This window comes from Haliotis rubra, unplaced genomic scaffold, assembly GCF_003918875.1.
Source record: "Haliotis rubra isolate DU_JTF1 unplaced genomic scaffold, ASM391887v1 Scf891, whole genome shotgun sequence".
Taxonomy (NCBI): Eukaryota; Metazoa; Mollusca; class Gastropoda; order Lepetellida; family Haliotidae; genus Haliotis; species Haliotis rubra.
This window is the reverse complement of record NW_025767625.1, coordinates 123,210-137,092: the sequence shown is the minus strand read 5'-3', so window position 1 is coordinate 137,092 and position 13,883 is coordinate 123,210. Positions and strand designations below refer to the sequence as shown.

The following is a 13,883-nucleotide window of genomic DNA, read 5'->3' as shown; positions in this document are numbered from 1 at the left end:
AAGCTTAACTTGGACATAAGATGTTATGTCGAATGTACATGGGGTACAGTGGCTACACGTCACCAAGTTGCCTGACCTTTTCAGGTCACGGGATGGAATTAAAACTCAATCTAGAAGGAACAGTCGAACGGAGTGGAGTAGACTAAGGCTTAAGAAATTAATGTGGTTCAGGGACTGTGAGACAGACTAGAAGTGCAGTTGTACGGTGCTGTGCGGTGTGGCATGGCTGTGGTGCGGTGCGGTGCGGTGCGGTGCGGTGCGGTGTTACTTTAATTAAATATTTTCAGACATGCATAGCATATATAAGAAAGGTTTGGCACTATAGTACTGAGTGAGTGAGGGAGTGAATGAAAATATCCACATAGCGGTTTATTACAGAAAGGAGGGGCAGCGGTAGTGGGGGGAGATAGGGGATATCATTAATAGGTTTGATTCATTGCATCAACGTTGGGACTCGAACCCAGATTGTGCTTAAACAAGTGAACTCCTCAGAACAATGATCGACTGTGGTAAGGACACAGTATTCCAATAAATTAAGACGACAGAAACAATAAAGTTGTTCGAGGTTTGCAACACAAGATAAATACTTGAAACTGTCTGGCACAGTGGCCGTCTCCGACAGCTTCCTGTAATTAACATATACTAATTAACGCTGATCAAAGGTTCCCGGCGTGACGTGGCAGCTCCTGTATGTCCTGCTAGCATCAATGCACTGACAATGTCGGTCTGTTGGCAAATGTTTGTCTATGAGGAGCTGTTTACATTGAATTAAACGGTTCGGGATTAATATTTACTCTGAAGTCAAAAGACGTGTAATTATATATAAATAGTGTCCGACGTCACACCTCTTTTACTATTTATTTAATCGTGTGGCGTCTTTCAACTTGTTGCGGGTGTTAAGATATAACTCGAGACTGGGGATAGATTTATTTAGTTTTGTAAATGGATGCTACTTTTGAAGAATGAAAATTGTCTGTTAAAGTCACTAAAGCCCGTTTGACAGTTTGGTTCATTCATCTAATAATTGGTATGTTGACAATGATAATACTATCGAAACGTGCTTTGAAGTAAACTTCGTTTAAACAACTTCGGTGATGAACGTCAGCGATGCTGAATGTATATTAAAGACTGCACGTGATAAATTCATAAGCCTACACTGAGGATTATAACTATAACTTTCACAGGATTTTACTTGATGTTTGATTAAAAATAACTTAGCAATATAAATAAATATAAACTATACTTGCGCTTAGTCAGCCCTCAAAACATACTTCCACGGGGTTTAATAATTTAAAACTTTTCATTTTTTCGCATGAAATATAACTGCTGATGGGTATTTTACATGTGTTTTTCTTATATATAAAAGTAATCGACTCACAAGTCATGTTGAGATTTTACGGACACTTCAAACATATGCCGCGTTCCATTAGGGACTTGGGCGGGTAGAGCTTCAAGATTTCAGTAATACCATGCCAAAGTACTCCAGGGATGGGTTCCATACATTGTATCCTTGTGGGGAACAGAACCCGGTCAGTGTGGGTAACGCACCAACCACTGGGCTACTTCAGCACTGTAACAATCATGTACGGTCTGTACATACCATCCTGCCAACAGCCGAAGACTGGAAGATACGTCAAAATGCCGGGTGTTACAAAGATTAAAAATAATAAAGAAGAATTAATGTTTGAAGTATTTTTTTCTGTATTCAATTTCATTGAAGCTGTATATTCATTATTATTATTATTGATTTCCAAAGCACTACCTAAATACAGATGGAAATGTACTACTAACAAAAAAAGCACTTTGACCGTTGCCATGTTTAGGGAAGGTCCGTTTTGTAAATTGAGAAAATGATCTTGGCTAATAAATAATATTGTGAGTGGTTTAGGAAACATATGCAAAACACAAGAATAATATTCAATCCCAGATATGAAGTTATTTTAAAGAATCATGTATATACAATATAGGGAGTAAAATCCAAATTAAGTCCAGAGCAAAGCTTAATTTCAGACCTTGCAGGAGTCTAGACTTGCGAAACAATTTTTGCATTCTGTCGGATTCAATTTTAATTCATTTCCAAGTGTCTTGGAGACAAACTAGCTGAACACCCAAACAAGAACGCTTAGCCGATTCAGAAAAGTGTAAAACAAAAAGGAGATAATGCTAGTAGACCGAGGGATAAACCTCTCCTTTGATTTATTTTAGTTCGTTGACTTTCTTATGTGTGTGAATTGTCGCCACTCATTGGGACGGTTCAAGGGAAGATTTACCGCGGCCGCAAGGCAGGCCCAGTATTAGAACCACTACCCATAACGATAATAGACTGCACAAACATCACAGAGAATGTGTCTATATTCACAGAAGTATCGTAATAATCCTGACCTGCTTCGTCAGGAATCTTTGAACGTGTCGTAACTTGAACAAACATGACCGAGATTTGGAGAACTTGAGCCAACAAATCGTGTTAACAAAAATGCCCATCAGTACCAACGGGATCAGGGTTAGAATTTTTAAAGGCAAATCTGATGCGTGGAGAAGTGTTTCAATTTCACTGCCTACACCTAAGACATTTTCATATATCAGGGACCGTTCATAATTTATACCTCGGGGGTTGATGATGATTTTTATGGAGAAGCATGTACAATGTGAATTGACCCCCTTCCCATACTCACAAACCCCTAAAATTTATGCACAAAGTAAGTGCCTCCCCACCCCACCCCTGCATATCATGTACAAAATCAATGACACCCCTAATTTTTAAATATTTGTATGTCCAAACTTGCAGACATCCCCAGTACACATGTACAAAGTTGATGTCCTCCCTACCTCCCCAGAACAAATGGGTGACCACCCCCTAGACTCATCATCCCCTCTCTCTCTCTCCCCAGCCATAAATCATGAACGGTCCCTTATTAAAGTCTTGCTGGTTCCTTACTGAGCGAAATGTCATATCAATAATTAACTTGTTTATGTAAGAATTGCTTCAAGTAATGATAATCTAATGATATATATTATTCTGGTAAACGGCAGATGTTTTAATAAATCGTGAAGAATTTTTCCAAAGGGCAAGATGCGAGTTTATGTATCGTTAACCTGTTGAAAATCAGTTGGCATAATTTAAAACTAGGATGTGAATTTAAATTCATATTGTGGTCACCTAATAAACCCATCAAACGGTTAAGCATACTCTACTTTAAGTGACATTTTAAGGATGACAATATAATGTGAGCTGCTATGTTGGGTAAACCTCGCCAAGAAAACATAAAACAGAGGTTTGTCCCGATTCTAACTAGGATACTTAAGTGAGTGAGTGAGTGTGGTTTTACGCCGCTTTTAGTAATATTCCAGCAATATCACGGCGGGGGACACCAGAAATGGAAGATACTTAAGTGGTACACATACATGTACGTGATACATATGCTATTACAAAGCAACGTTTCTAACTTGACGACAGGTGCGTGGATGGATGGAGGATAGACAGATATACTCGATCATTCAACTCTTGGATATGTAACTGATATAGCTTGCCATACTATTTGACTTGTATTGGAGAGGGTGTGTGGGGTGTGTGTGTGGGTGTGTGTGGGGTTGGGGTGGGGAGGGGGGTGACAACCATTATTGGCATGAGTATATTTGACTTATATAAGGTATACATTTTATCGAAACATTCTTAATCAATGTAATGGAGGGTCACACGTCCAGATGTTTCAAACAGTTGAAGATCAGTTGATATACTGACGAAAAGAAGTAAGGGAACCGTAGAGAGGATGTTGGTGTTAAACCAACTCGACACTCCACTTAACATCATGCCGCACAGTGTGCTCATTGATGGCAAGTGTATTGAAAGAAGAATGTTTTAATATTACAAATTTACTGTGGGTCCCGTTATCTTTATCAATAGATAGACGCGTGCACATTATTCATATGGAGCTTTATATGTGAATATCCGGGTTAGAATTGGTCTTCTACAACGCATGCTTGTCGTAAGAGACTTACGGGATCGGGAGGTCTGGCTTGGTGACTTGGCTGACACATGTCATCGTATACAAAATTGCGTAGATCGATGCTCATGATGTCTGTCACTGACTACAGACACAATTATTTACAGACAACTTCCTAGTCTGTCTCACAAACCCTGAACCACATTAATTTCCCTACTGCCAAGCCCTCTCTGCAGTGCTTAAAGCCCTAAATAAAGCAAGTCTAGATTTCCTCAGGTTCAGAATCTCTGGTCTTCCCGGGGCTCCTTTTCAATATAAATGGGCTTGTTTGTTACTATCAAAATTATATATATTCAGAGACTAAGCCTTAGTCTAACAACTTTCATAGTTAGAATATTGATTATTGCGCTTGAAGACGATTAAAAATGTAACCAACCTTTGGAAAAGCATGGTATGAAGACGTTTTCGAGACTTTTATGAGCGCTTCCTGTAGGTTTGGTTGAGAGTTATGCCCCTTGTAGTGCACTTTAAATCTCATGGTATTAAAAGAAAAGAAGTTTATTTCAAATCCACAATAGCATTACACAATATTTTCTTTATTTCCAGATCAATGGTTATGATTTAAAAACAAAAACACGTCAGATTAACAGATCTTTGTCAAGGCGTCCAGTGGTGCACCGCTACCCACCCGACCCCCTACGGGTGCCAGACAGCACGAGGGGTGGTATTGTGTAGGGTGACGTGGATGTCGGGCCTCACACAGAGCCCCGTGTATACCGCACAACACCCGCCCAGACAGTGTGTGTGTAGGCTGCGATGATACCCCAGACGTATGTCGCTAGACCCACTGCTCTATTGTCAGATATGTATAAGTGTGTTCACAATATGGTATTATCAGCACTACGATCAACTTGCCTCATTATATCGATACCTACTACAACACATTAAGAAATGTGGATTAAAAAAATCACTATTGTTTACTGAAACCGATCTCTGCATTACACACAATTTAGAAAACCCAACACCATGCGTGTGTACATTAACAGGTAGAGTGAGTGAGTGAATATTCTTTTACACCGCTTGATGCAGTATTCCAGGAAAATCGAAGCACGGGATACCAGAAATGAAAATTTCGAAACTTTAAAACCTCATTGAATTCAATCTTACTTTTAGTTGTCTTTGAAGGTGTTTTTTGAAGGGAGGGGGCGCTTGGTATGTTTCTCTTCCTGAATCAGTAAGATTTTTTTTTTTTCCATACCATAACTGCGAACCCTGGGTTGCACTGGGGTGCACTTAAAATGAAAAATTTGTGAACTACTCCATCAACAAAACACAATGTATTTAATTTTGTGTTGTTGATACAGATTTTTTTTTTTAAAACATGGATGTTGGTTGCGTGGTTGTTATTCGCTTGAGTTGTTTAAAATATTTCCAAATTTATTTTTATCATCACTAATCTTTCAATGCATTATTTTTAGAATCTAGTCAGCGCTTATGACTGAAATATTGCCGATATAGTGTTAAATTTCAACTCAATCAGTTTCGCGAATTATGAAACTTACAACACAAAAGCAGAAAAATAGCCCTCATGTTACATCCTCGCGCGTGAAATATTCCCAATTTTATCCAATTTAAATTCTTTGGCATCATTTTAGTAAAATATCAACATTGCCTTAAACTGAAATTCGCCTGCGGGTAGGCTTCAGAAGCAGGTTGAAAACGTACTGCAATGTCCGATTAAAAGCGAATTATAAACATCATTAGCTGATTATCGAGTATAACCTCCTTGTAAAGGATTGTTCGTGGAAACTGTTCACAAGTACAGTTTTACTGTCGTAAATCGTTTATTACTTATATCAAAGGGACTATGAATACCGACGCGGATAGGGCTAATTTTTATCAGCCGCTGGGAATAGGATGGGAGGGCCAGTTAGTTTTATTGCCCTAATTTAATTGAATGAATTACTACCGCATCGTTTATAGGTCTGCAATAGCCTAATTTGTATATGACTCAGAAGTGCTGCCCTTAATGCACGTGTCTTTTGTTACTTTAATGTATCAAATAAACGTGTAAATGTTTTTTCTATCCAACTTATATTAAGTCAGTATTACTTGTTGCATATCGATCATGGCGTTTTTACTAACACATATTTTCAATATAATGATTCAAGTTGTGCATTTTTTTCAGCGGTGAAAACGGGATGATTTAATGAGACTATTTTCTTTAAAGTGAATAAGCGTAATGAATAAATAGATTTATTTCAGCAATTTCGGGTTAAGTATAAACAAATGGTGAAACCCAATAACGAAAAGGAATTTAGGAGTTATCTCCCTTTAGACAACATGCACTTGGTCGGGTCTGGATGGTATTTGTAATGCAAAGCCGGCTACAGTAAGAAACGAAACATACGATTTAGATGATTACTTTTGTTTATTGCATAGAGCGACTTTCGAGGCAAAAGTTTAACTTGAAAACTTTGTGAGAATCTACATGAACCGTTGCTCTGTGCAAGCTGTTAACCGCGAAGGTTTATGCTTCGCTATTTACTCGCCAACATTTAGAATGCCGATCACGTAATCCCTAAATTTAGATTTGAATAGCAGAATATAGAATATTATAGTCGATTCTGAAGTTAGAAATATAATTGCTCTCCCCCTTCACTTCACCTGTGTATCTGCAAACTGAGTTAATTCACCAGAAGGAGAAATAAAAGTCTTAGGACAAAGAAATGAATATTAATTACATTCATACGAGTGTTAAAGTCCAAAACTGCCAGTCTACCCTGCTGATTAAAGAACCTGCATGTCGAGCCGGGTGTTAATCAAGACAGTCGGGGGACGAGCATCACCCTGCTCTTTAATTATTCAATCTGAGGACGAATGGCGAGCGGTGATAATTACTTCACTGTTGACTTACCATGTCTTTCCAACTTGTTAAACTGCCTTACTCTTTTAACTGTTCAAGTAATAGCATTTGAGATGAGACCGTGGGAATTAGACAGTGTCTGTGAATCAAATATACCGTTTTCTGACTGACTGTTCAAAATGACATATATGTAAATATTCATTAATTACATGATAAAAAAAATATATGATTTGTAAAATGAACTTTCGATATGCATGAAAAAAATGGCATGGAATTGATTATAGGTCCTCAAATTAATTACATATCTTAATGATTATATTTCTTTTCTGTTGACAAACGGGGGGACAATCACATACATAGATATATACTTGCACTTAACACGCGTAAACTTATCAATACAAAAGCATTGTTTTAATTCTTATGTGAAAATTTTAATATGAAAACAACAGCGAAATAAGATACCTTACATTACGACTTTGACTTTATAACTATTTTCCTTATTTTATTTTATTCTTTTAAAATATCCAGTATATATCAATATGCTTTATAACCACTTATGTCTTGAAGTCATTTGCAGCTTTCCTTTACTCGATCTTACTTTGTTGTTTTCACCCTAGTGCAATTAGAGTATGGATTTCCTTGTAAAGTCAAATCAAAATATGGCAAGTTGTAGTTTAAGTCATGTTGACATGCTATGATTATATCTTTTTCCTGAATTTAGCTCATGGTATGACACATTAACCTTGGTTTCAGCACGCCAACTCGTTTTCTCGTGTCAAGGTTAATTATGATTGCGCATGCTCACTGACATCGAGCTTGGGACGACGGCCTTGACTCGCGTGATCTGAGTGACAGCGAAATCCACATCATCGCATAATGTCAAACTTGAGCTATGTTGTGATTTGTAAACTGACATTCATGGATCCCATGTCGTGTACTTGCCAACATAAACTTGTATCAATTTGTAGCGACAACCTGAACGCTTTGTGGTGCATTCTGACGGTTAGCTGTCACACATATGTAAAGGTGACCTTTGTAAATAGAATGCACACAAAATAAGAGTAAAATGCTACTGAAAGCTTTGGCGGTGATGAAATATACTTAATCGATAAATTTCTAGAAAAATACACACAAAAAATTAAAAATATTAAAATAATATAAGCATTGCTAATCATTAAAAAAGTGGCTTGTATTTTGTTTCATATGTGATTTTACTGTACATACCCACAGTTGTAGAAAGCGAGTCAGTGTTTTCCCATATTGAGAACGTTAAAAGCAGTGATTTAGCATAAAAACATGAAAGATTGGGTAGTTTACACAGACTTTGTTTATCGATTGGGTTTTGTTTATGAGTTGTGACAATTTGATGCGTTGTTTATTTGACAGTGATCGTGTTTATTTAAAGGCAAGCGCAGCTTTCTGTCACGAGCGAGGAGCGTGACAATGACCAAGCGGTAAAAACTGATTCAGTATGTGTCCACACTCAGCAACACATCATGGCACGTTTACAATAAGTATATATAAACAAATGTGTTTGTTATTCTCAATATTAAAGTTAAAAATAACTACAAAGAAACAATTCAGTGAATTTAATAAAAGAAGCATTTACGAAAAAACATTATTGGTAGATCCATGTAAATTGTATATCTACATTTACATTTGATGTATTCGTTTAACGTCTTACAGAATATCGCTTCGAATGGGAAACCATTTATAGCTAATATTTTTGGCCATTATGGTTCATTTCCTAATAAAACAGATGCTTTTTTTTTTTTTTTTTTTTTTTTTCACTTTTCACAAGTGAAAAAAAAATAAAACAGATGTTGGTAAACAAGTACAATGCTTGAATCCATACCGCTTAGCTAACTCAGGACAATAAGACTGATCAGAGCTTATGCAAAACATAAATAATGTGTTAACATAGATTTCATGTGAGTTAGTGAAACCAACGTGAAACAGATTGGAATTGCTACTATTATTTATAAGCTATACACATTACTTGATTACTCCTCGAAAAAGTTACCTTGTTCGCATCGCGCATGTCGTATATTCACTCTTCAGATCCTTAGGTGTAGATTGTGGGTATTCTTTCTTAGAGAACAGTCTCTATAACCGCATAATGAAATAAAACATTCCCGCCAATAATGAAATGAATCACGTTTTACACAAACAAAACAAATACAACATAAGTTACTGTTCTATATTACGGACCTTAAGACGGGTTACATTGATATCTTTATATTTTTATGTATCCCCCAAATGAGTACTATTTGAAGATAAATGTTGTACAAGATAATATAATTGTATTTCATAATTCCTCATTGTGTGCAATATTTTGTGGTCCTAATGTTATCTAATAATTGAATCACACAACATATACTAACCCTTCACTCATATATTACGTTCATTTACAAGTTTGATAAGTGACGTAACTATTACTGTTTTTCACAATAGTTTCATATGTTGCTTTAGTTGTTTTTGTCATTATATGTTTACAACACAGAAGACATTTTATTACCGGAAAGTAATATTTCCGGTCCTCAAGTTTATTCGTTAATAAAATGAGACCATTAATTCATTAAGACAACCCCATGCTTCTTTAAACATTATCTCCACCTCTACCGGAACCGGCTATAACATATGTTAATAGTTATCACAATACCGACTAAAACAATTGTTAGGGTTATGATCGTAAATGTAATTAGGAGGAGGGACATGAAATATTTCACAGCTCCTTGACAAAAATCATGGCGGTCCCTCCTTCAAATTACCCCTCTCGATTTCAACTTTACCGACAATGTGTCGCGCAAAAAGTAACAGTTCTGCTTGGGTGCGCATAACAAGGTGAGCTGAGTTCAGGGATGCTGTAATCGACATGGCTGTGTGATTACAACCAGGTATATCGGTAGGTATAAACGTCAGTGGGCAGCGGGTCGTGTCATTCCCATTGTCCGAGCTCTAGATGTCCAGTTGAGCTGACCAGTCTCTCCTGACCAGCTCTCACGTAGACACGGAGAGTTCAGCCTCTCTCACCTTCTGACGGCCGTGTTGTTGTAGTGTTTACAGTTAGTATATAACCCTCGGAAACTCGATCTGGAGGTATAGTCGCATTCTGACATTCATCGAGGCATCTTCGCAACTCAGAACAAAGTTTGGATATTTTAGACAAATCATCATGAATTTCAAGGTAGGTACTTATATGACTCTCCTTGGTATATTATCTGCATAGAGTGTTTCAGATATGTTCGTAATGTGTCTACAATAGTTTACTTATATTGCAGTCATGTGACTGCCACCCTGGTATTATGATCCTGAATGTATCTATTTATTATCGTTAACATGAGTACTGTAACTGTCAATGTGATACTGTAAATGCATATGTTTACTTTGTGATCTTCATTTATATATTTCTTATCTGCTTTCAGTTTCCCGAGTGCTCTCCCCTGACGATGAGCCTACAGGAGTTGGTGCTCAACAGCCCGGCCCAGTGGAGGCGTCAGTCAGGACAGTCCGACGACTCGGAATCCAAGGACAGCGGGATCGAGTCCCCTTTTCCACAGGTACGTGTTTGCTTTTATCATGCATGAATAAATATTACTAGTAAAAATATGTTATTATTATTATTTTCATCCCTAAAATAATTTCAGTTACCCAAGTCACCCTGTAATATATTTATATTTCATAGTTAATAACGTCCTGACAAGTATCTGACCACGCCCTTTTCTTCTCCCTCCCCAGCAGTCAGGTGGTCAAGGTGACAGGTCGTCCCGCCGGTGCCTGTTCGGAGCCGACAGTCAGCTCACCCCACCATCCAAGGGAAAGCGCAGCAGATTAGAAGATGGGGAAGGCAGCGCATCCAAGAGACACAGAAATGCTCGACACGGACCGGTAAGTCTATTCTTTGGTAATTGGTAAAGATCATCACGGATTTCCCCCAAATCCAGAGTATTGCCGTCGTGGTGATGATGCATCAATATAACGTCTTTGCCTCCCCTTCCAGATGTTCCTGTCCCCGCAACCAGAGAAAGAAAACCGTCATTGCAACCCACTCACTGAACGCGTGAAGAGAGCTGTTGACAAACTGGAGATTAAGGGAGACCTCATCGGGGACGGTAGCCAGGTAACACCATGTTTCGACTGTTGTTTCCCAGAACATTTCCTCGACCGATAAAGTAAAATATTATCGACGCCATTGAAAAGTAACTGGTAACGTCAAACAGCCGCAATATTCATGTGATTCATTCTCTATATTTTAGAATCACGTGCTGCCCACTGTTCAGGACGGAAAGCATCAGGACCTCAAGTGCATCACTCCTTCCACCGTAAGTGTCAAACCACATCACTATAGTTCACCTCGATCATAATCCATTTTGACATAGCCATATGAAACTTCCCTTCGACATCAGCATATTTCGCTTCGACATAATTGGGTACTAGAATTAATCGTCTTTTTCTTATGCATTCCAGTTCTAAGTTAAGATTTTTGTTGTTGTTGTTGTACAAGCGTCATGTTTCCAATCCAGATGTGCGGGCTGTTGAACGGTGACTACCGTGACGTCATCTCCTCGTACCGCGTCATCGACTGCCGCTACCCGTACGAATTTGAAGGCGGTCATATCAAGGTAAATAGCGCAAATCCCTGAACTTCTAAAAGCTGTACACTTCTCCATCTAAATATGAGAATCCCACTGATCATCGGAATCTTCTATAATATTTCTGCATTCTGTGTTCCCCAGGGCGCTGAGAACATGTACATCGAATGTGATGTTGAGAAGCTTGTGAAGGAACATCGTCACAACTCTACCGGCAGACACATCCTCGTCTTCCACTGCGAGTTTTCCTCCAACAGAGCACCCAAGATGTAAGTACCGCCGATACTGACGAAACATACAGTTGAATACAATATCTTATATATACGAGGAAACCTGGATCCCCACATATTTGAAGGCCCCTGTCTCTGTTCCCACATTCCTACAACAGAAATTTTATAATTTCAGGATCCGTCACTTGCGAGGTCTTGACCGGAAGCTGAATGCTGACTGCTACCCTTCCTGTTCTACCCGGAAGTCTACCTCTTGTCTGGCGGCTATAAGGCATTCTACAACACCAGCATTGCCAGGGTGCGTATCTTTTTCTCTTTTTTTCCTACGAGATAAATTACCCGATCCTTCTACTAAAATATTAATATGTTGCATCTTCCTTATTTATAATTTCTATGTTTGTTTGCAGACTCACTGTGAGCCCGACGGCTACAAGCCCATGCACCATGAGGCACACGCTGCAGATCTACGTCACTTCCGGGTAAAATCCAAGTCGTGGAGCGCCGGAGAGAGCCGTGGTCGAGTGAGGCGGTCGTTGATGTCCAGTTCTCCATCCTTCATGTAAACAAATGAACCAGATGTGCTAGCAACACCCTTAGCATTCATCAGTGCCGAAACACGTGTCTGTGAAAATAAGCGCCAGTGATTCTCTAGGAACAGTGCCAAGTGTCTCTGTGGTTCTCCAGGAACAGTGCCAAGTGTCTCAGTGGTTCTCCAGGAACAGTGCCAAGTGTCTCAGTGGTTCGCCAGGAACAGTGCCAAGTCTCTCAGTGGTTCGCCAGGAACAGTGCCAAGTCTCTCAGTGGGTTTCCAGGAACAGTGCCAAACTCTTCCGAGGTTCTCCATGACTAGTGCCAAATCTCTCAGTGGCTCTCCAAGAACAGTGCCAAGTCTCCAAGGATCACTTCTGGTTTTCAAGGAACGGAAATCTGGCAAGTCTTGGTGCCGAATGAACACCCCTTACCACTGGACGCTTCTGAAACGCGATGGGTCGATATGATATACGTCCCCACCGGTGGATAAAAAGTGCAATATTTTTGTTATTGTTTTGTATATGTGTACATATGTATATATGAACCTAACTTAATATTACTAATTTATGTGGAGATTGTACAGATACATTTCTAGTGCATGTGCAACCCAGTTGTGTTATTGATACCAATAAATTCATTGATCATAACTTGTGTTGTGTGTTGCCTGAAGTCATATCTGGAGGGTTATATCTCCTGGTGTCGTGCGTTCTAAATATTTATATACCATCAAAAAAGTAGGGGATATTGGATTTACAAGATGATGAAGCCAAGGAGGAAACAGATGATGAAGAGAAATTTATTTATTCCATTCCTTTGGAAATGTTTCATCTGAATGGATATACATGTATATTACTTACATATTACTTACATATGCATTGGCATTTACTAGCAAAATGGTAAATCCCCTACTTTTTTTGATTGGTATATATATTAGATTCACGCATTCGTTCAGTTCATTTCAGTCACACTTCCTATACGCTCGTACATTGTAAATGCGGGTGCATGAACTGCATTCTGCACTGTCTCAGTGGATTCTCATCTCGGGCACGGGATTTTCACGAGTAGTCGGAGAATGGTAACCCTTACTCACTCACAGTATTGTGCAGGATGTTGGATCTGGTGTAAGGGACCGTTGTCTTCTCTTGGTTGTCATGCAACACCGTACGCTCACTACACATTTCGCCACCTTACGGACGACCTGACTCATTGTGGGATGAGGGAACGGTTCTTGATCAGTACTTGAAAAGTTGTCGGGCTGACAAAGATTCAAGTATCCCATCCGGGATTCGAACCCACACCCTCCGAGTCGGCTTTCGGCCGTGGGAGCCGTGCTATTTTACATCAGAGGGATACACAAAGTCCTGCTGTCCGACTTCCATTTTTGTTGAAGCTGCGATGGCTGGGTGGGTTAGGCGGCTGACTTTGTGTGTTGGCGATTAGGTGCCTGAGGGTGTGGGTTCGAATCCCGGATGAGACTCGACCCAACAAAAGTACTAGAATCTGTACTTAGGTAGCGTAAACCGAGAAGATGATAGTTTGCAGTTTGGTCGTCAGGATTGGGTCACAACGGGTCTATGTTTGGTGAGGGTCCAGAGTTACCTCGATCACTGGTTTGTCCGGTGTAGGCATACAGACTATCACTGCATCACAGTGATCCCAACAGAATGTCCTATTTCTTTTTTTATATATATTAGCATAAGGACAGGACGCCTGATATTGCTTA

General features: G+C 39.1%; 1 protein-coding gene across 1 annotated transcript; it reads left to right on the top strand.

The window, feature by feature from the left end:
* Positions 1–9,982: 9,982 nt before the first annotated feature.
* On the top strand, positions 9,983–12,479 carry LOC124263637 (M-phase inducer phosphatase 1-like). Its single transcript, XM_046698286.1, has 10 exons — positions 9,983–9,994; positions 10,233–10,367; positions 10,546–10,695; positions 10,808–10,927; positions 11,064–11,129; positions 11,331–11,429; positions 11,544–11,668; positions 11,805–11,931; positions 12,037–12,188; positions 12,314–12,479. Exons 1-10 carry the CDS (start codon positions 9,983–9,985, stop codon positions 12,477–12,479), a joined length of 1,152 nt encoding a protein of 383 aa, XP_046554242.1.
* The last annotated feature ends 1,404 nt before the right edge of the window (positions 12,480–13,883 follow it).